Source organism: Gadus chalcogrammus, chromosome 5, assembly GCF_026213295.1.
Source record: "Gadus chalcogrammus isolate NIFS_2021 chromosome 5, NIFS_Gcha_1.0, whole genome shotgun sequence".
Taxonomy (NCBI): Eukaryota; Metazoa; Chordata; class Actinopteri; order Gadiformes; family Gadidae; genus Gadus; species Gadus chalcogrammus.
The window spans coordinates 12,803,831-12,824,586 of record NC_079416.1 but is presented as its reverse complement, the minus strand read 5'-3'; the positions used below and the strand labels follow the sequence as shown (position 1 = coordinate 12,824,586).

The 20,756-nt window shown below is 48.1% G+C and overlaps 2 protein-coding genes across 4 annotated transcripts; one reads left to right on the top strand and one right to left on the bottom strand.

The window, feature by feature from the left end:
• Nucleotides 1-802: 802 nt before the first annotated feature.
• Nucleotides 803-20,708, bottom strand: atg2b (autophagy related 2B). Of its 3 annotated transcripts, none has more exons than XM_056590736.1 (43): nt 18,713-20,708; nt 17,748-18,151; nt 17,487-17,649; nt 17,205-17,357; nt 17,007-17,109; nt 16,739-16,901; nt 16,171-16,350; nt 15,931-16,030; nt 15,673-15,837; nt 15,402-15,553; nt 14,992-15,103; nt 14,673-14,916; nt 13,871-14,030; nt 13,668-13,760; nt 13,396-13,584; nt 12,508-12,781; nt 12,274-12,382; nt 11,977-12,178; nt 11,449-11,591; nt 10,771-10,928; nt 10,213-10,391; nt 8,901-9,051; nt 8,590-8,792; nt 7,645-7,725; nt 7,419-7,525; nt 6,812-6,904; nt 6,505-6,575; nt 6,336-6,412; nt 6,048-6,218; nt 5,764-5,896; nt 5,443-5,642; nt 4,699-4,928; nt 4,484-4,604; nt 4,181-4,372; nt 3,976-4,077; nt 3,743-3,821; nt 3,411-3,618; nt 3,244-3,313; nt 3,076-3,158; nt 2,780-2,901; nt 2,234-2,388; nt 1,450-1,599; nt 803-1,033 (listed from the first exon to the last, which is right to left on the bottom strand). In XM_056590736.1, exons 2-43 carry the CDS (start codon nt 17,907-17,909, stop codon nt 803-805), a joined length of 6,234 nt encoding a protein of 2,077 aa, XP_056446711.1. In that variant the 5' UTR covers nt 17,910-18,151; nt 18,713-20,708. The 3 variants fall into 3 exon arrangements, with proteins under 3 accessions (XP_056446711.1, XP_056446712.1, XP_056446713.1); XM_056590737.1 differs by lacking the exon at nt 18,713-20,708 and adding an exon at nt 18,380-18,706; XM_056590738.1 differs by lacking the exon at nt 18,713-20,708 and adding an exon at nt 18,497-18,706.
• Nucleotides 18,893-20,736, top strand: gskip (gsk3b interacting protein). Its single transcript, XM_056590757.1, has 3 exons — nt 18,893-19,135; nt 19,637-19,873; nt 19,956-20,736. The coding sequence occupies exons 2-3, from the start codon at nt 19,640-19,642 to the stop codon at nt 20,112-20,114; spliced, it is 393 nt and encodes a 130-aa protein (XP_056446732.1). The 5' UTR covers nt 18,893-19,135; nt 19,637-19,639; the 3' UTR covers nt 20,115-20,736.
• The last annotated feature ends 20 nt before the right edge of the window (nt 20,737-20,756 follow it).

Below are 20,756 nucleotides of genomic sequence, written 5' to 3'. Positions count from 1 at the left end.
AAAATGAAAAGGGATTCTCGAATCCGTTTCAATTAGAAAAGCAGCTAGCATGAAATTTTGACTTTGGCCAGCAGTAGTCACAGGCGCCACAATAATAATTTAACCTTTAGGTTTTTGCCCCATTTCTCACTAATGTGCTCAAGTTCACATGCCCCGCCACTAGAGGGGACCATTCATCCCCAGAAACATTCACACTGCTGTGACTATCCTTACTGTTGACATTTACATGAGCTATTACATATTAGAAATACAAGAAGAAACAATTGTTCTTTGTATGGATCTGAGGACATCACATGTTGGATATGACTTGTTTGTTGCAATAATGAATCAACCTTCTTCAGGTGTCTAATGATGCGATGGACCGTCCAGCCCATTCCACCAGTTATGAAAGAGATCCGTCTCCATGTAAAGATATGAGGCTCTGTTCGGCACACATATCCCATCCCTCATGAAGTCCCTTTTGCTCCACGTTGCATTAGATAACCCACTATGAAGGCACCGTGAGGGTGATGTTGCGGTATTCTAACAAGCCAAATCACGAGGAACCAAAGTGACACATATCCTATGAGATGAATCCCTATTTACTAGATGGTTTACTTATTCAATCCTTAACGTTTCATCCCTTCAAATGGCAAAAAAACACAACAAAATCGTCCATTCTGAAAAGTGCCGAGCAGTCTACAGTCGTTAGATGTGAAATGTCTCTGGCAGCACGTATTGTGCAATAAAAACGGTCATCTTCAGCCCCGCCCGCCCGGGAGAGGGGGAGGAGGAGGAGGAGGAGGAGGCGGCGGCAGAGCAGCTACTCCTCCCCTTGCCTCCACTTCTGAGACTCCTCCTGGCGGGCGTCAGGGTGGATCTGGTTCCTCATCCCCCCCAGGACGTTGGAGGTGGCCTCCGTGGCCATGATGAGGGGCTTGACCACGGCGGGGGGCAGCTGCCTCAGGACCCCGCCCACAGCCCCCGCCATCCCGCGGTGCTCGTGCTCCCGCGTGGCCGTGTCGTAGATGGTCAGCGCCGTGTCGGTGATCCCCTGGAGGACACAGGGACACGCGTCACTAATCACCACACCTCGGTCTAAACCACAACCGCTAGGCGCCTTTACCTGACGCTCAATCACATCGCTGAAGATGTGTGTTTGTGTAGGAACTCGTTTTGGTGGGGAGTGGATGCTCCAGCTCAAGAGGTAGAGCGGTCGACTTGCAACCTTCCGGTTGCAAGTCGACCCGCTCTACCTCCTGAGCTAGAAGGTTGCTATTTCGATCCCCCCCCCCCTTGCTCCCTGCGAGCTGGCTGTCGCCTTGCATGGTTGACTCCGTCGTCTGTGTGTGTGAGGAATGAGGATGTGTGTTTTAACCGTAACCGTTGTAAGAAGCTTTGGATAAAAGCGTCTGCTCCATGGCCTGAATTGTAAATGTGAATGTAAGCACGGGGTTTCATTTTCCATACATCTTTGACGACCGTGTAGGCTTTAGCCACGCCTTCTCTCAGGTCCACGGGCTGGTGAGCCAGCCCATAATGAGAAATCCGCTTCATCCTCCTGGGATCCCTCTCATCAGGCACGGGGGACACCATGTCGTACGCCGTCTCCGCCGCTGCCTAAACCAACGACAAGACCAACGACACTTGTTTCAATCTCTCCTGAAAAGGGGACTTCCAATGACCTTCTCCTCTTAGGCTCCAGCTCCATTCCTGGTAGGGAAACCTGACTAACGGTTACTGCCCTCAGAATCACCAGGATCTTTTTCTCCTCCAAGCAGTCCGTCTCCTGGAGTAATCCACTACCCCCAAACCAACCCCACGCACACTACAACAACAGCCTATTTATATTTTATATTTTTCTGTAATTTGCACAGCATTTCTGCACTATAGAATCAACAGTGGTACCAGCCACGGTGGATTCTATAGTGCAGAAATTCTGTGCAAACTATCCAAAAATATGTAGTTGAACACGTTACACTCACATTTTACAATTTACTACACCTCATTACTCAATTCCATTGCTTTAGTTTCTCTACTTATTATGACTTACTTTATTTTATTTGTATTATTAGTATTTATCATTGGGATCTTTTGATGCTGCTACTTATTTTTATTTATACTTATCTTTATTTACTTTATCTTGTATTGTTGCTGCTTTGTGACTGTTGAGGAAACCAACTATTTCTGTACTTTTGTACAATAAGATGTGATAAAAGTAGCTCTGATTCTGAAGCGCAGCAGGCGGCAGTACCTGGATGGTGCGCACCATACGGTTGGTGAGCTCCAGAGCGGCCATGGCGGTGGAAGTGCCGAAGGACGCGGTGCCGCGCTGGAACCCGCGCACGATGCGACCGTCCTTGCGGTATTGCTCAATGGGCAGCCACACCAGGTCTCTGAATCCCTGGACTGAACACAACAACATTTAGGATCACCAGGGATTTCATCAGCCAGGGTTAAAGGAGCAAAAAACAGTAGGTTTAATCGATATGAGGTCCTGAGCAAAAACAACGCTACAATGCCAGGAGCAGGACGTTACACTAGCATTTACACTAGCATATGCAGTGCAATGCTGGCTGTAATGGAAACAAAACACTTCCCACAGGTAATCACCACTGATAGCCCCAGGAGGGTACAGAAACCAGCTCTTTACCACAAGTTACGAATTAAGTTAATAGGAAATACAGTCTCTTTTCCAAAATCCAATATAGAATCCAAAGTTTCTACTAGAAAGAGGGGTTGTGGAGAACGGTGGTGACCCTTGTGAGAGATGACAATCGGGAACCCATGCGGTCCTTACCCAGCTGCACAAGAGAGTGGATGGGCCCCACTCCACCCAGAAGGCCTGGGAGCTGATTCTTCTTGATGTCATTCAACCACTCGTTTATTGCATATGAGAAGAGTTTATCCACCCCCAACAGCCTGCAGAGAAGACCGTTACAAAAGAAATACCACTGATTAACTACCACTGTTTTAATGTATTCCGAAAACTACTTATCTCCAACTTGCACCATCTTTAGCACATCTTTGCCGCTGATATATTGATCTTAACAGAGGTTAATCTATCCGATTTTATTTGACAGATGTCACACATACCCTTGTCTATAGCACAGACGTCTGAGTTTCAGCTCGGAGCAGTTCAGCTGGGTCAACCCAATGATGATCCCCGCAAAGGTTCCCTGCAACAAGGAAAAAGTTTCCAGTGAGAGACACGACATTAACAGAAAGGGGAGCTCATGATGTTGCTGCCCCTGGCGCCTTTACCTGCTCCATCGAGACATGCTTCCCGTGGTAATCCAAGCGAATCGGAACCTCTGAAGTGAAACGAAACTCCCTGTTGGAATAAAAGACCAAACATAGATACAGAGTATGATAAACAAAAATCAGGCCCAAGTGAAATCATCCGCATGCAGATCCTTGGAGATCCTCACCTGAAGAAGACAGGTTGGTCTGTGAATGAAGAGGAGGCAGCATCAGCGTCGGGTTCCTCCCTCCCAGAGGTGGACAGCCCATTGAGGCTGAGGCTCCTCTGGGCTGGCACCGAGATGATGGGGGCCGGGTCCTGGTTGTTACCGGGGTGCTTGGAGAAGCTACAGGAGATCTCTGGCCCCGCCGGTTTCTTCACGGAGACGCAGAGCGCTTTGGACACAAGATCAAAAGAAACATAAGACTTATGATTGAAATTGACAGTATATAGTTCTTAAGTTTACAGTGATCTTCCGAAGACCTCACAAAGTTACTTAGAGGATTGAAGTGGGTTTACCTTCCTGGTCGGGTGGAGAGAACAGCTCTACGTCTGCAGCAAGACTGCTGAAGAAGTCCTTCAAGAAGAACAGGGCATCCTACAGACAAAAACAATGGTGTTCGATGCAAAGGTCATTCCTTAAAAGGGATTTGTACTGAAATACCTTCAGACAAGCCTGGGCCGTGAATAGGTAGGTCTTTATGTTCATTTGATGTACAAAGTAACCAAACTCTGTTTGGGTTGTTGGTTACCTGGTCGATGTTTAGGCGAAGGGGCATCAAGGAAACCCGTAAACAGCACTCCTGGGGGGCCTGGCCTGCCTCTGGACACATGTGCAGCGCCCGGACGGTCAGCTGAGGAAACAAAACAGAACAATGAACCTAGAGCCCCAACATCACCCGGCCACCGTGACACCAGCGGGCCTTCGTCATATCATGACCCTGCCGCCGCCCTCACCATGTTGGAGTGTGCTTTGCGGGGCATCTCCTTGCTGGAGTAGAGGTAGAGGAACTTGTTCATCTGCGAGGTGGCCAGCCGGTCTCGGATCTCCAGGTCCTGCACGGTGAACACCTGCCGGGACACGGGCCGGTCTGCGGTGGAGCCAGGGGCCCCCGGGGCCTGAGGGTAGACCTCGTGCTGGAACCGGACCTGGGGCGGGGGCACACGCAGCCCGTTAATGCATTCATCCCCACAGATCTGCAGAAGGCTGTCACTGACGGGGGGCCACGAGGAGGGTGTGTCTAGGGGGGGTCGCGCTACCTTGCTGAGCTGTATTTCCATCAGGACGTCTGGGTTCCTCCCTCTCCCTCCCCCGGGACGGCCCCCAGCCGGCCGGACCTGTCGGACCGGCGTCTGGCAGGGGGAGCTGTAGGGCGTGGTCCTGCCGCGGAGAACACACAAAACAAATGGGTTTGGCCACACGAACGACCTCGCCGAGTGGGGGCGTGTGACGTGTCTGGGTGCCCGTCTCTCACCCGCGACTCCTGGCGGGAGAGGCCGTGAAGGTGATGTTCCCAAAGTCTTTGCCGCCGTACAGGTGCCAGATCACAGAGATCTCCTTGATGAGGTAGCGCACTTCTGGGACCGGGTAATTCACGGCACCCCGGCCCGAGCCCGTTCCCTCCAAAGGCTGACTGAAGTAGTTGTCCTTGATCGATATGGGACTGGGGGTCAGCTGGGTCACTATGGGCTCCTGGTTCCGGTCCTGAGAAGGAAACACACACACACACACACACACACACACACACACAGACACGATTAATCATATGCTGCGTTTCCATGGACTCAATTACTTTGAATAATCATATCATTTGACAGACATGTCACAACAGAAACCAGCAGTATCTGCAGTAGGACACAAAATTCTAGGTTGGAAACACAGCATGATTAAACTTGGGCTGAACACAAAACATGCCCTTGTCCTTGAAATGCTGGGCAGAAATAAGCGTTAATTAGGTTTTTCTCATAATATGATAATAACCTTTCCAGCAATTACTGAAATGCCATTCCAGGCAAAGTGGTTTCAACAAACCCCCATCAGGGCTGACTGTGATTGGATTATGATGTCGCCAAGTCATCACATACTCAGCGTTACATTTGATCATTCGGATCATCTCTAGTGGCAGCACGCTGCTGCTAATCAACACGCTGTTGCAGCATCAGCCGCTGAGCGGGGGAGGACTCAGTCAGGTGTTCTAATGATCAGTGGCTGGGCCTACATCTCCTCTGGAACCGGGCGTGTCCAGGATGCAGAAGTCGTCCGCCTCCTGGGCCGGGTTGGGGACGGGGGTGATGAGGGGCGAGTGGAGGGCCGGGTAGGAGGGGCTCGACTCTTGGGTGGGGTTCCCGCTCTCGTCGGGAAACAGGAAGAGGTCCGAGCGAGGCGGGTCGTGGTCTTGATGGAGCGTCTCGTGAACACCTGTCCGGGATTGGGAAACAAACAAACAACGGTTTAGCAGAGATGCTGAGCGTTTTAGTACCAACCACCGTACCAAAGGAGCTGGTGTGTGCCTCTGTGCCCAGTGATGAACTGCTGTCACCGTTGTGCTGCAGGCCCTGGGCGTGCTGCCCATCCATCTCCTCCATGGCCTCGCTCATCAGGTCTTGCAGCATCTGCTGCTCCGTCTCGGGGAGCAGCGGGGTCAGAGACGGGGGCCTGCTGGGCAACTCCGCCTGCTCCAAACAATATGTGAAATACTAATTGGTTATCCAAATAAACAATTCTTACATTCATCCAATAGAATATCTACATTATATCGACACACTGGACGACTGGTCTGAATGTCTCTGTTGGGGAATTAAAGTGTTATTGTGTCTTATCGACCTTTGGCCTCTGGGGGGCGCTGAAGGTCCTGGCGTCCTGGCCAGTAGGGGGAAGCAGGTCTCCATAGCTGGCCACATACTGAATGAGGTTCATGAGGGCGGCGCAGGAGTCGGAGCACGTCCGGATGTGGATGACATCACTGGAGCATCGCAGCTCAAACCTGGGCTCAGACTGCTCTCCCAGCGAGAGATTATGAACAGAACATGACATGATGGCATTAGTATCAGCCAACCAACACACTAGCTTAAAACATAACCATCAAACCGAAGAGATACCAGTTCCACGTACCAGTTCTCTGTTGGCTCCGGGTTTGACGGCGGTAATCCTCAACTCCAACGTCCCCATGTCCACCACTTGCACATAGTCTGGAACACACAAGGGAGAAGAGGCAAATCACTAGTGCTGGACACATTGTGAACCCCAGCAAGTCTTGGACCCCAGTGAAAAAAGGATTTACCTCGCAGGAGATTAACAGAAACAGCATTGCTCTTGTCGGAGAGGAATAGAGTTGCTTCATCCAGGATGATCCTGAAAATCAACGATCACAACTTCACTGTATTATTGTATATAACAGGATTTTGATCTACAACAGGTGATGTAGAGTCGGGTAGAGAGCTTCCTTAGGCCCGTGAGCACATCGTATGTTTAACCTTTTGCAATCAACGTTTTCAACTGGATTACACATCCCGTCATACACGTCAGACGGAAGTTACTTCTGGGATAAGGGCTTTCAACAGGTCCACTGGATGAAGGGAGGCCTCTACCTGAGCGTGGACGAGGACAGATCCAGAGAGACGCTGCTGGACACGCTGAACGTCTCTATGACCAGCAGGGACCTCAGGGGCAGGTACAGCGGTCTGTGGGCCAAAGCAGAGCATGTATCAGGTCACAGTCACTCATGTTGGGGCCCCAACGTCTAGTTAATGAGTCACCCACCATCCAAGCCTCCCACACCGTAATGTATCATGTGACCTACATATGACCAGAGGCAGGGGGGGCGAGGGGCCCGTATGACCTCATCATCACCAGTATGTTATTTATGACTCCATAAACCACAGACTTCCCTCTTTTTCATATTGTTGTTTTACAACTTATCTTATCTTAGTATCTATAAGATACAGCTTCCATTTGTATTGCTCTGCAGGAAGTTTCTCCTGTGCCATAGCATAGCTATTGCATTGGCTCATATGGCTTTAGGTTGACGATCTCTACAGCATACTCAGGTGGTAGGGGGGAGGCAAAACACGTTCCTCATAGAGAGGCTTGTCTAGTTACCACAGATTAAAGGCCTGGTCTTTTTTTACTAACTGCCATGACAACGATGCACTATTGTCATACACCTTGATCAACGGAACAGCTTTGAATGGCCACCTGTAGTCTAAAGAGCAGCTCCACAGGTGTAGATGCAGCGTGGTGACCGAGGTGGGGGGGGTGTAGCCCAACACCGGCTCGTCAGAGACATTCAGGAAGTCCACGATCTAATGCGTGGGAGTGATAAACGTACAATTAGAGATCCATCGGCATGAATGGTCTCCCCTAAAAAGCTTTCAAACCCTTCTGATCAATGATGGGATCTTCTGACAGTTTGAGACCCTACCTGGTCGTACCAGCCCAGGCTTTGTGGGACCACTCTATGCTGGAGGGTGGCTCCTCTTACTCCTACGGCTACCAGGAGCTCCTGCCGAACACAGCGAGGAGAAAAGGCTAAAGTTAGTTTGGGCCAAACCACTACATCATGCAAGTATTAAGCCCCTCACAAACACTGGGATTCAAGGGGTTAACCAGAAATTCTGTGACAACATAGTCTGAGGTTTCAGTGCCATAGCAGTGTTCAAGTTATTTGTCATGATAGAGTGTGTGAGCAAGGTACACAAATAGTTTGGAAAAACACTGCAGCGCTTAAAATCTGCCCTGCTATAATCACATTGTCGTCGGAAGGAGGGCAGAATAAAATTAACACAGAATCAGCCTTGGACTTAAGACCCAGACTGGGTGAGAACCCTAGTAACCAACAAAACCACATTGTATGCAACAGGTAGGGGAAGTTAAGTCCAGTAGAGAATACACACCAAGTTACCCGGTTGAAATGTGCGCTAATTGTTCAGGCATGTCAAGGTTTCCTGACGTGGTATTCCAATGGAACTGGGGCTTGATTGTTCTGCTGTGTTTCTTTTAAAGCTAAATGGCCAAAAATTTCGTTTTTTTGGCCATTCAGCTTTTTCCCCAAATTTTCAGTCACGAGCGTTCTGTGTGCAATGATAATTGATAGCTGATAACTGATACAGATATCTTGCCTGACTTTTCCTGGACAGGTTCAACTTTGCTGATCCAGGCTTTAAGGAAATATGTGGAGACATTTGCAACTGACTTCAACTAAGCATACGTTTGCATTGTGGGAAATTAGGAGGCCTTTAAAAAGAACACCAAGTCTAAAAAAGACATGGAAATCTAGACGAATCGCTGGACTAGAGAATCCCCCTCTGGGCCCATCTAAAGCCGTTCATTGGGTTCCCAGTGTTTCTTATTCAGCCCCAGAGCGTACCTTCACAGTGCGCTCTGTGTTCTGGGCTGAGATCTTGATGGCTACAGAGAGCATGCTGTGTGCCTCCAGGCCCATGCCCTCTGATGCCGTGGACGACCGGTCGGGGATTGTCTCCGTTTGGTAGATGCCCGGCTCCAACCAATGGGGGCGAGTCCTGCAGGGCAGATTGACCTCCGTGCCGGGGGAGACTGTATCCACGAGTCCTGGGAAGGTCACCGTCATCAAGATGTTAGTGAGAAGGATCCGCAGCACAGGCCGACAATGTTTTGAATGGAGGGAGTAGGGTGTCTGCTGTGTGCTTGGGTGGTTACCTTGGTGATACATGCAGATGTTGCTGGTGTGGAAGCAGATGTAGTGCTGGTCTTTGTAGCCCTCGTACTGTGCCACGGTGAACAGCGTGGTGTTCTTCACCTCGAGCCAGAACTCCCCGTGTTTGTTTTTCAGCAAAGTCTTGTCCTCTCTCTGGAAAGCCAAAAAAACAAGTTGAATTAGTAATCAATGAATCGTGATAGTGATAGTGAGCGGCCGCGTTTGGACGGTTAAAGGTGCTTTCACACAAAAAAATTAAGGCATGACACGCATCCTTACAAAGTCAAGGCAAAGAAGCGTTTAGAAGCAACATTTCTGCCAAGAAAAACCTGCGGCGCAAATGAATGGCACGAATTTTCCACATCTCATTGTCATTCAAAATGTGTGTGAATACGTGGTGGATTTTGCGTGGTTATCTCCGCGAAATTCACTTGATGCTTGGTCGTGACAGATTTCCCCTCCCTGAAGTCCAGATTTAACCACAACATGGAGGAGAAAGTGATTGTTGCCGATTGCGGACTCCCGGAGGACTATAATATCTATTAGGGGTGTGCTTCTCTCCTTTATAGGTAGAACTGCTGCGTATAGATACATTCGATGTGATACAATTCAGGGATGTGAATTTTAATATGGAACGATTCGATGCGATTCAATGTTTTAACGATCCGGTCCGATTTTATGAGATATGATTCATCAAAATGTATATCTATACAATACAATATAATATCTATATAATATAATATATTATATCACGGCCGAAAGCTGTGTGTGCCTCCGGATGATATTATGAATCCTAAAAACGTAGGCGATGTCGCGCCAGCAGGCAGCGCGAATGTTCACACCTCTTTTGCTGTGAACGCACAGTAAGAACCATCAAGCGTCTGCTCCTCTGGGCTAGGGCTTTGACTCCGAACTTCGTCATTCGAATATAATTCGAATATCAAAAAGTAAATCAAAATTCGAACGAATATTAGGCAGCACTTAATATTCGAAGGGCTGCCTAATGGGCAGGCCAAGAGGGAGAGACGTCGGAGAACCCGACGCAGTCTATTCATAATATTGTGATGACCACGGAAGAGGCAGTGAATGAAGTATTGATTAGACAGCGATTTATTAGAAACCTAATAAACCGTTGAAACACGCAAGACCGGTAACCATAGCAAAGCGGTAAACAAACCTCGCAACGCCCAATCCAGGTCTTACTGAAGGCATTGAATGGCCAAAATATTATTAATATATATTCTAATATTAATAAACAAACAAACTTCAAATATGATTTTTGGGCAAAAAGTCAAAGCCCTACTCTGGGCTCACCTTGGCATCGGTGTGAATGGACACCAGGCCGTGGTTGACGCTCAGGACCACGGAGAACAGGCTCTGGGAGGTCTTGGTCTGGGCCTGGGACCTGCTCCTCATCCTGCGGGACCTGGGGTGGAGGTCCGCCGCCGGAGAGTAGTACTGGGGGTTGTCCTCCTCGGAGCCGCTGGTGTCGTCTGGGAGCGCGGAACAGACAGAGGGCAGCGTCTTCAGGGGACTTTACGATATCGTAGGTAGAAGTGTGCATTCGAAGAGCAATTGCAATGTTGTCGTTTTTTCCCAAACTGAGCCAAAAGCATTATATGACATCATATTATGGGACGAGATATAATGAAATAAAATAATCCTGATAAAGATTCAGAAACAATCAGCCACAGTAGGTTTTATTCAGCGATAATAAAAGGCCCAATTACATAAAATATGACAATATATGGCTTCTTAGGCAAACCAACAATCATTTTCAACATGTCATTCTAGATAAGAAGATACTGCGGTTTATAACTTTATCAAACGGTCATATTCTTTGGGACAAGCATCATGGTGGACTTATGTTACCCTCTGTGCCGGTGGAGCGGAACTGGCTGAAGCTGTCCTTAGCGTAGGTGGTGATGAGCTGACTGGCCACCGAGAGTCCCACCCCGTAGGGCATGTTCTCCACCGTCTCCACCGGGGACGGCGCGGTGGGCTCCCACAGCAGCAGGTCGTTGTTGATCCTGGAACCAGCCGTTCAATGTCAGTCAACACACGGCGGAGGGAAAGGGTGAACGAGCAACGTGGATCTGAATTAGGGCTGCGCCATGTATCGTTTTCATATCGAAATCGCGATACGCGCATCTGCGATATTCGTATCGCTGGCCATGCGGCATTAAAAAGGATTGATGATTCATCTCCAAGAGAAATCTATCCGATATAACCCAATAATAATTTCTCTGATTTTTGTTGTTAGGAAGAGACATGCAGGCTCTGCATGCACAGCGAAATTCTAAAAGAGCCAGCAAAAATAAAAATGTATTCCAAAGAGAACAACAACGTGGGTTGTATGGAATTATTTGTTCCATACAACCCTTTGAAGACAGAGTTCATGGGGGGCAGCTCCCCCGACCAGACCAAGATGGAGCGTGTGTGTGTGTGTGTGTGTGTGTGTGTGTGTGTGTGTGTGTGTGTGTGTGTGTGTAGACCGTTTTTTTTTATTTTCTCTGGTCTGAACGCTTGCCAGCTGGGTGTGTCTGGTACCTGTTGTGCAGTTTCTCGTAGAAGGCCTTGCTGGGCAGCGCCAGCTGCACATTGGGGAGGCTCAGCTCCAGGATGAAGCGGGAGTTGTTCATGGTCTTATCCTGGAACTCGGTCATCTCGGCGATGTCACCAGGAATGACCATCTGAAGATAACACAATGGGACGCGCAGAGTTAGAAGTCCTTGGTGCACTCTTGAAACTGATTGTCCCCAGTGGGATTAATAAAGTTGTCTTGAATTTGAATTTAATTTTGTATGGCTGCTTTAGATGACAGATAGCCCATGCTACATTGTTTCTTGAATCTTGACATTTATTACAATAAACCGTAGCCTAATGCTACTATTAAAACTCAACAATTCGGCACAATCACACCAAGAGCTGAAATAAAATAAAATAAAATAAAAGGCCTCAATTCAAGTGACCTGTCTTTTGTTTTTTCATGTAGAGCTATACAAAGGCGCCCTGTTCCTTTAAATGTTCATATAAGATTGATTGAAATAACATCCTCCTCTTCGGTGTAGCACCCACCTCCTCGTTCTCGTACATGACCCTCCGCGACGAGAAGGGCGACGGCTCCGGTTTCCCAAAGTCACACACGTCCTTCAGCGAGTGGGCCGCCCCCTCCTCCTCCTCCTCCTCGGGGGAGCGGTCCCCGGGGCCCTCGTCATCCTCAGTGGTCACGCGCTCCAGGATGGAGTGGACCGCCATGGGGTTCACCTTCAGCACCACCCTACCGAGACGGTGACCCCCCGTCATCATCATGGACCGCCCCGGCATTAAGATCCTCAGATTGGTTATCGGCTCGAATGGGTCTGTTGTGCTCACCTGGGCCAATCGAATTTGCCGCTCTCAGACGTCGCCATGTCTCCGTCCATAGTGTGGGACACTCGGAGGAACCGGGTGGCGGCCTGGTCCGGTTCAACCTGGAACCGCCCTGGGTGGAGGAGACGATGAGAGGTGGTTTTAGGTTTCAAGGTTTCCGCGCACACGCACACACACACACACACACACACACACACACACACACACACACACACACACGCTTTTGTGGTCCTGTACCGGTGAGCTCCCGGAAGATGAGCTCCATCTTGGTTTGGTCGGGGGAGCTGCCCCCCATGAACTCTGTCTTCAGCTCTAGGTCCTCCAGGTCCAGGTACAGCACCTCCTTCTGCAGGGACTTCTTGAACCAGGGGCCCCGCTCCTGGTCCGAGCGCAGGTCTGGGATGGGGAAGCGGACGGCCAAGCGCATCACGGGGGCATGGATGCTCAGGGTGACGTAGCAGTGGGTGGGGGCGCGGATGTCCTCCAGGAACACCTCCGCGAAGGCCTTGTGCTGTGGAGTTCATGAAGAGTACGTTAGGTCTCTGCATACCCACCCACTACACAGGACCCTAGAGGCTACAGGCCTGTAGCAGTTAGGCCATTACATGTCAGCACGACAAAGTATTGATCATTCATTGATTGTAGTATGATTGCAGTGTTTCCCCCAGCACTGTATGGTAAACGGCGGTCGCATTAGCAACAATAGGGCCCCGTCTTGACTGCCAATGTATATAAAAAAAAAAAAAAGATCTTGATGGCAACAGAAAAAAAAAATGTATGCATTAACAAAGTACAAAACTCCCGTAAGGAAAGAAAACATACTTCCATCAGGTATAAAAAAATAAAGATATAATGCATTTGTGATACTGTTCAAAACAATAGTCATTCGAACTGAAACCCTCACGAAGACCGCAGGTTCATGAGACAACATGGTTAAAGGTCAAGTAAAAAAAGACCATCAAAAAGGTTCCAGTCGACGAGGGTGTTTGTCTAAATTAAAACTCGCACATCAGCTGCAAACGCCTGATCTTATCAGAGCATCTCAGAACTATAAAAGGTACTTCCCCTTTCCCCAAATCTAGATGTGAAACTGCACAGTATGTGGTGTGCAGAGAGGTTCCTCACCAGGCTGACGTGTTTGTTGTAGGAGGTGTACATGTGGGAGGCCATCATCTCCGTGGTGGCAAGCTTCTGGGGCTGCAGCAGGGAGTTTAGGCGGTCCACGATGCTGATGTCTAGCTCGAAGCGGGCCGAGCCCAGCTCCAGCTGGAGGTCAGCCTTCCTGGGGATGGTGCTCAGACGCACCTGCCCGCCCTGGAGGGAAAACACACTCATAGGATCCAGGGCTAGGCTGTGGCACAGACTTTGTGTTTTCACTATTGTTCACTGGCGTTTACCTGAGGGCCTCTGCGCTCCGCCAGTTTGTACAGCAGGTGAAGGCAGGGTGCGGATGATGCGTCGGCATTAGCCGTGGTGTCAAATGTCAGGAGCTGAGGCGGCGACAGTGACAGGCGTGAGATAAAACTCTCAACATGTCATGCCGGGTGCAACACTGCGACCACTACAAAGCGTTGATTCAAACCGAGTGTTACAGTCTCACCTCGGTGTATTGAGCCTTTCTGTGCGGGCCCACGCGCCCCTCGGAGGAGAAGAGACACTCCAGCAGCTCCATCTGGTCCAGAGACACGTCGGTGGAGAAGGTGCGCAGGCTGGAACCCTGACAGTGCTCATAGTTGATCTTCAGCCCCTGGCCTACAAACCTACGGAGATGGAGCCAATTCAGCCACACAGAAAGCTTCACACCCAATCACCTGTTCAAAGCGATACAGAAGCCCTATGAGGTTGGCCAAAACGACAAGGTTGTTAGTAGAAATGTTCAGATACATTTTTTTCCATCCCGATACCGATTCCGATTCCTGAACTTCAGTATTGGTCGATACTGAGTTTTTACCGATATAGCATCTAGCATTGTAACTACTAATAGCACTTGTTCTCATTGATTCGTTCTCTTACGATGACAGCAATGTGTCGTCGGTTCACTTACTGTCTACAATAATCTATAATTATTATAATACATTTGTATTCTTGTACTTAAGCGTCCATGCATCCATGTTGCTCCGACTTGGTAGCTCAAACACACTTGGGTTGGAGATGACTCGTGTCCCATTCCGACTTTCCACCTCTGACCATTAAACGAACGCAGCATTACACTGTAATGTTTTAGTGATGTTCTTGGCCTGTCTAGTAAATTAGCTAGAATCGGAGCGGCGCATAGACTTGCCGATACCCAATACTGCATTCTAGGCAGTATCGGAAGGATTTCTGATACCGTTATCGGTTTCGGAACATGGCCCATCAAAAGCAGACAAGGATAGAGCAGCAGAGACTATAAACCAAAGTACCTGAGGTGGTCATGGGGACATGCTTGGTCGAATGTGGTCCGAGAGCGGACAAAGGCAGCGGGCTGGAGGCGGCCCGGCCCCACCAGGCTGAAGAAGTCTGTGGCGATCGGGCCGAGGGGGCTGGGTAAAGCGTTGGGTGGGGGTAGGGGGTCGATGTGGAGGACCACCACGGCCATGCTCCCGAGCACGAGTTTAAACACCAGTTCTGGCCTCGACTCGTCACAGTGCGTTTTGGAGGGATGAGCTGAAAATACAACAGACAATAAACCCATGCAGTTTTCAACATTTGCCAATCCTCTTTTTTTTTTTATCCACGTACACGTCTGTCTCTGTATTTTTTGTGGCAGTTGTGAATCCCGCACGTGGAATGGTGTCGGATTGGTCAGCTTCTCTCTTTGCCGTGGCACCTCTGGGTAATCATCCCAGATAGCCTGCGAGGAAGGACACATGCTCACGTCAAGTCAAGTTCTTTATTCCTAGACACTAAACTTGAATACAAAATAAAAAAACACTAGGTTATGCATTTAAATGCTCCTAATGCTACAGTCCATATTGGACCAAAGTAAGTAAGTAATGTTTAACCTCTGTTTTTCTTTTATTCCTAGTCTGTCTTACATAGTTTTGATAGGGCAATATGTAAAGCGTCTTATAGTACCATATTAAGCGCTATATAAATTTCATTTATTATTATTATTATTATTAAGCCATCTTATAGCACGGTGCACCTACATGGGCAGTGCCAGAGGGAGACACTCCAGGGGAGCCGGAATAGTTGCTGTTGAGTGAGAGGTCCAGGTCCACTGTGGGCGGCTCCCCAAGCGGGGGAAGGGACGACAGGCTGTGTGACATGTCCATGTCAGCCATTGAGAAGAACACATCCTCTGTGCAAACCACAAGTTCAAGGACAGAGAAGCAATAGATACAAATAAAGAAGGGTTATCAGTTGAGCAGGGAAGCTCTGTATGGACATCAGAACTGTGGGGTTATGTCGTGGCCCAACCTCGGCTGGACGTGGCTCGTGTGGCGTGGCTCTGGAAGAGGTCGGGGTCCCCGCCGGGGAGGTCCGTGTCCTTCTTCAGACAGCGGTTGAGCTCCATGTGCAGGCGGTACTCATCCTCCTGCTGTATTGGTCGACTCTTCCTGTCCTTGGACCATTCCTGAGCTCCTTCACACAGGAAGGACGGTGCAATGAGGTCACCGATCACCAATAGTCGTTGTCGGGTTATCGGCAAGCGGCCGAGGCTGTAACAAATCTTACCTCCTCCCCCTGAGAAAGCTCCAACCATGTCCAGAAGAAGATGGACTTGGCGCGGGGACAGCAGAACGATGACAGAGTCGATGTGTCCATCGACGTCCAACTGAGGAGCACAGATGGTATCAGAATGGGGCTGACAGAGGGCCAAAAGTGCACGTACAACATAGGAAATCATAACAAAGACATTGCTTTGGCTCATTGAGTAATGGAAAGGGAAATGAGGTTGTTTTAACTCAAACATACCTTTGCTCCAGGCAAGGCCAGGTTGTGCTTCAGCGTGAGAGACAGCTCGGTTTTACCACCAAGGCACCCAATCTGTATGGGTTCGAAGGCCGCGGCAGAAGCCACAGGCTCTGTGAACTGCGGATGAGGCTCACATATTATTCTTGGATTCCAACTGGGCGAGAGCTTGGCCTCCATCTCCTGTAAGGAAAGAGGGGAACATGGTCTATATAGTCAAATAAAATAACATGAATTATACAATAGCATTGGGAAATGATTGCCTAGACATTTCAGAACACTTATTCTTTCCAAGAGTTCCAAGAGATGAAAGGGAAGATTTTCAACAGCTTGTAATGGCTAATCACACTCACACCTGTTGGCATATCCATTAAAATGTGATATAAAACGATATCGACTAATGGAACACATACCTAATAGTTATTATTAACTGATGGCCTAATGGAAGAAGACAGGAAACCCTGGATTGGTTTATCCCCAACAAAGACAACATTGGGATGATAAAGTCGATTATAAATAGGTTTGTTCCTAAAATAGACAGCATTGCGAGGTGCCCTACAGCAGCACTCACAGCAGGGGGAGGCGAGGACTTGAGCCCAGCTCGGGAGGCCTCGGAGAACTCGTCCCAGAAAACCGTGACGCCTTCCATCTGAAAGTTTTTACGAGCGAACGTGGTGGGCTGGTGCACGTCCACGCTGGAGCTGTCTTCATCTGTTTCGTCGCAGTAAACAATCCTAACAGAAAAAGGATGGAAATTGTGGGCCAGGAGGTGGGAGGAAACATCCCAAAAATGCATGAACAATAGATACACTTTTTATAAAATACATTTTAGAACTTACTTGTTGATCCGAATCTCAAGAGCAATACCGGTCTTGGAATTATCAGGCACGTGCTCAATTCTGAGGATTGTATCCAGAAATGTCACCTTGACCCTTCTGAGAACTGAAGAGACGAATGTGTACTCATTAAATTTACAACAATGTTGGATAACATTTGTTTATAGTGTTACCTTTTAATGTAGACAAACTACTGTATACCTGTTTCTATGGTTTCTGCAAACTTCTCCAACCCTTCAAAGGGCTGGAAGCTCTCCCCTATGTCATCGGTTAGCCTCTGGCTCAGACACTCCTTGGCGAGCTGCATACTGCTGGTCATGAAACTAGACCAGTACATGGGTTCCATACCAGTACCTGGACCACAGATATAGGACAGAAATCAGGATCCCATTAATTCAACCATATCTAGCCTACTTAATACACAACAATGTAAGGGATTATTAGCAGGAATTTAGGAAGGCATCTGTAGTACAGCGCCCATACCCATTCTTGGCCTGGGTCTGAACACCATCTCCAGGCCTCTGACCTCCAGAGCACAGTTCTCCTGCAGCAGAGCAGCCCATGGCACTGTGAGCGAGATGGTCTGGATGAAGCCTTCTATAACCTCCACAGGGGCGTCTGCCGTTTCGAGCAGCTCATTCAGGGACTGAGAGGCAGAAGGAAAGTGGTTATACATGTCCAATGCTTGTGTAATACTCAGTTAATTTCTCTTTATTCATTTATTATTTTGAGGAGAACCCTTACCCATTTGTCCAAGGGGACTTGTGCGAGCGTCCCAGTGCCCAGATAGAGGTCCAAGCTAAGCTGATCCAGGCTCAGCTTCTCCTGGAGAAAGTTGCCAAGATATCGATGCAGAAGATATCTGCAAGCCCGCTTTTTAATGGACTCTGAAAAGGGCCACGGCATCTTGACAAACTTTCTGTACCAACAAATGAAACAGACCCGTGACTCCTGAGTTGCAGACGATGAAGCAAAGAGAGAAACTTTGTTTATCGTGGATTAAAATAAGATGTCATCCCGTTGATTTATGGAAGTCAGTTAATGAGGAATTCAAACATCTTCCATTCTTCACGGTTAGAGGCACATTAAAATATGTGCTGATAATGTGGTATATGTGTGACAGTTGATCCGACTCCAGTATGCTGCACCTAAGGTAGAAATTCACACAAAAGAAAACATGAATGCATGAATCCTCATGTATTCAGGGACATTGTGCTAAATGTCATAGATAGCTGTGGCCAAACAACATATGGGCAAATACAAGGGAATGAAGGTTCCCAATATGAACGAATCGGCCTACAATGAAAAATAGAGAAGGACTAAGTCCTTATTATCAACAACCGGTGTCATCCAGCAGATGACACGATAGTAATTACCTAGCAATCTGTGTTACATTGTCCAGGGTCCGCTACAGATGTCACAACAAGGTGTCTGACAGAAATGTATGTTGTGTTTGTCAGGGACGAAGCTAAAAGCTAGCACGTCTAGCTTACCTATCCAGTCAGCAAATATTTAGCTCGATGTCATAAGGCTCCAGCACTGGGCTAACGTTTACTGGCTGTTGTTTCCTAGCATGCTAACGACAAGGAGCTACCAAGCTAACAATCCGCTAACCTAAAACTTCCCGAGTTGTTTTGCAACAACAACAAATGCAGCTGTGTTCAGTGAACACAGCGACACATCCAACACCTCGTCGCGGTATAACGCACCGTGGGTCATGGTGGCCTCGGCCGGGGTGTTGCTTCACTCCCCGCCTGCTGCTGCTTGACTTGTTTACAAACACTTCGGCGGCTCCCTGCCAGTGGAGGCTGCGCGCCGTTAGAAGGGCTCATGTTGTGACCGGCCGTGACGTCAGCGAAACATGGCGGAAACGGCTCGATGTGCGACGAGGGGCTCTCTTCCGCCATGATGTCATCACAACATGGCGAAGCTGAGTCGGTGCGGGACAACAACTCCACTCTAGAGCTCCCATGTTAACTATATGTGTGCAAGGATGCAACCAGAAACATCGTTTGTTGGAAATACAGTTTGCAGGATTAACTTTTAGCAGCTAATTGGCGCTACTTTTGACCGGGAACGGTGTCGCCGCGACGATTTACCCGGTTAGCCTGACGTGCAGTGTACCCGAAGAGGTGAGGAGAACTGGGGGCCAGCAGAAAGTTGCATACATCGTTTAGTATATGTATGTATAATATTCTAACATCGTATAGGGTACTTGTGTCTTTCTTTAAGATCGTAAGATAATGTTGTTCCACAATAAGCCGTGGTCTGGTGAATTGGATGCACGTTGTTTAGTTCTTGCCTTTCGTGTGTTTGGTAATGCTAGCTGTGCGATTGTTTTCCTTGTACGCCATGAAAACGCGCCGTTGAGTTGCTGCAGGACGGCTGAGGTTATTACGATATCTAACTGAAAAGTACCACTACGTCATCGTCAAACGCTTTAATTAAGTGAGTCTTGATGGCTAGGCTGATGCTAAGCAGATTCAGTAAATATTTCTTCGGGTGAAAAAAAATCATATTGACTATCCCACATGTAACAAATTTGACCTGTCAAAAAGCATTGATGGCGACCGGATTTTATTTAATGTATTGAAGCTACTACCATTATTGCTGTGATTGCTCTTTGACTTCAGGAGATGGAAGTGGATTTCCAGCCAGAGGACTCCTCCTCGTTTAGAGAAGGCATCGAGCTGGGAGGCGTCAAGGACATGAGATCGGAGGCGGACGCCGTGGTCAGTGATGTACTCTTTGCCGTGAACGAAATGTACGTGTCACAAAGCCTCGACAGCGCATTGGACGTTGCGTACATAAATGTGGAAACAAGAGAGACCAATCGCTATTGCCTTGAACTCACAGAGGCGGGATTGAGGGTAAGACACTCTACAAGACACATTTGTTTTGTGGCTAATCCCTATTGCATGTGTGTTCAATTAAATGTACTTGTCTTATTAGGTGGTGGGCTATGCCTTTGATGAAGTGAATGAAGATTTAAGCACCCAGTATCACGAGACCATTTACTCCCTTCTGGACACACTAAGTCCAGGATACAGAGAGGCCTTTGGGAATGCTCTGCTCCAGCGACTCGAGAGGCTACAACAAACTGGACATTAAGGAAGCAAGACTCAGCAGTTCACTCAACGTAGTCCGACCTTAGCCCAACTCACCCCCAAAAAAATAAGGATTGCAATGTAAATTGTTCTACATTGATGGGGCTTTTTTTTTAGTACACCACTTAATTGCTCGTCTCACTGTGTTCAACTTCGAGACGCTTCCTACGTCTAAAGGGATATTTTCTTTAGCTTTTCTTGCCCGTCAAATCCAACTACAAAAAAGTGAACAAATTGCTCATTTACCTACCATACTTGTCCTAAAGAACCTGCTTTCCTTAATCTGTAGGATGACCAACATGTCATACAGCTTTTGAAGTTGATGCTAACCAACTGAAAATGCTCCCGTTACACAATTAGGTTTGACAGTTCACTAGCCAATTTCTCACTTTTGAACCTCAAGTATTAACGCTTTTATGAAGATCATGCAAGCTTGCGTTTGAATTTAGAAATGAAGCACATTGATCCAGCTCAACATGAGACTGAGAACCACACCATTGGCCTAGAGACATTTGGCGCATGATTATAATGAAGGGAAACATTTTTGGCTAGCATTAGTATTTCTATCCTTTGTCAAATAAAAAAGTAATACCCATTTCCAATTTGACTTGAATTATTTTTCCAATTACCAACACAACTTAATCTT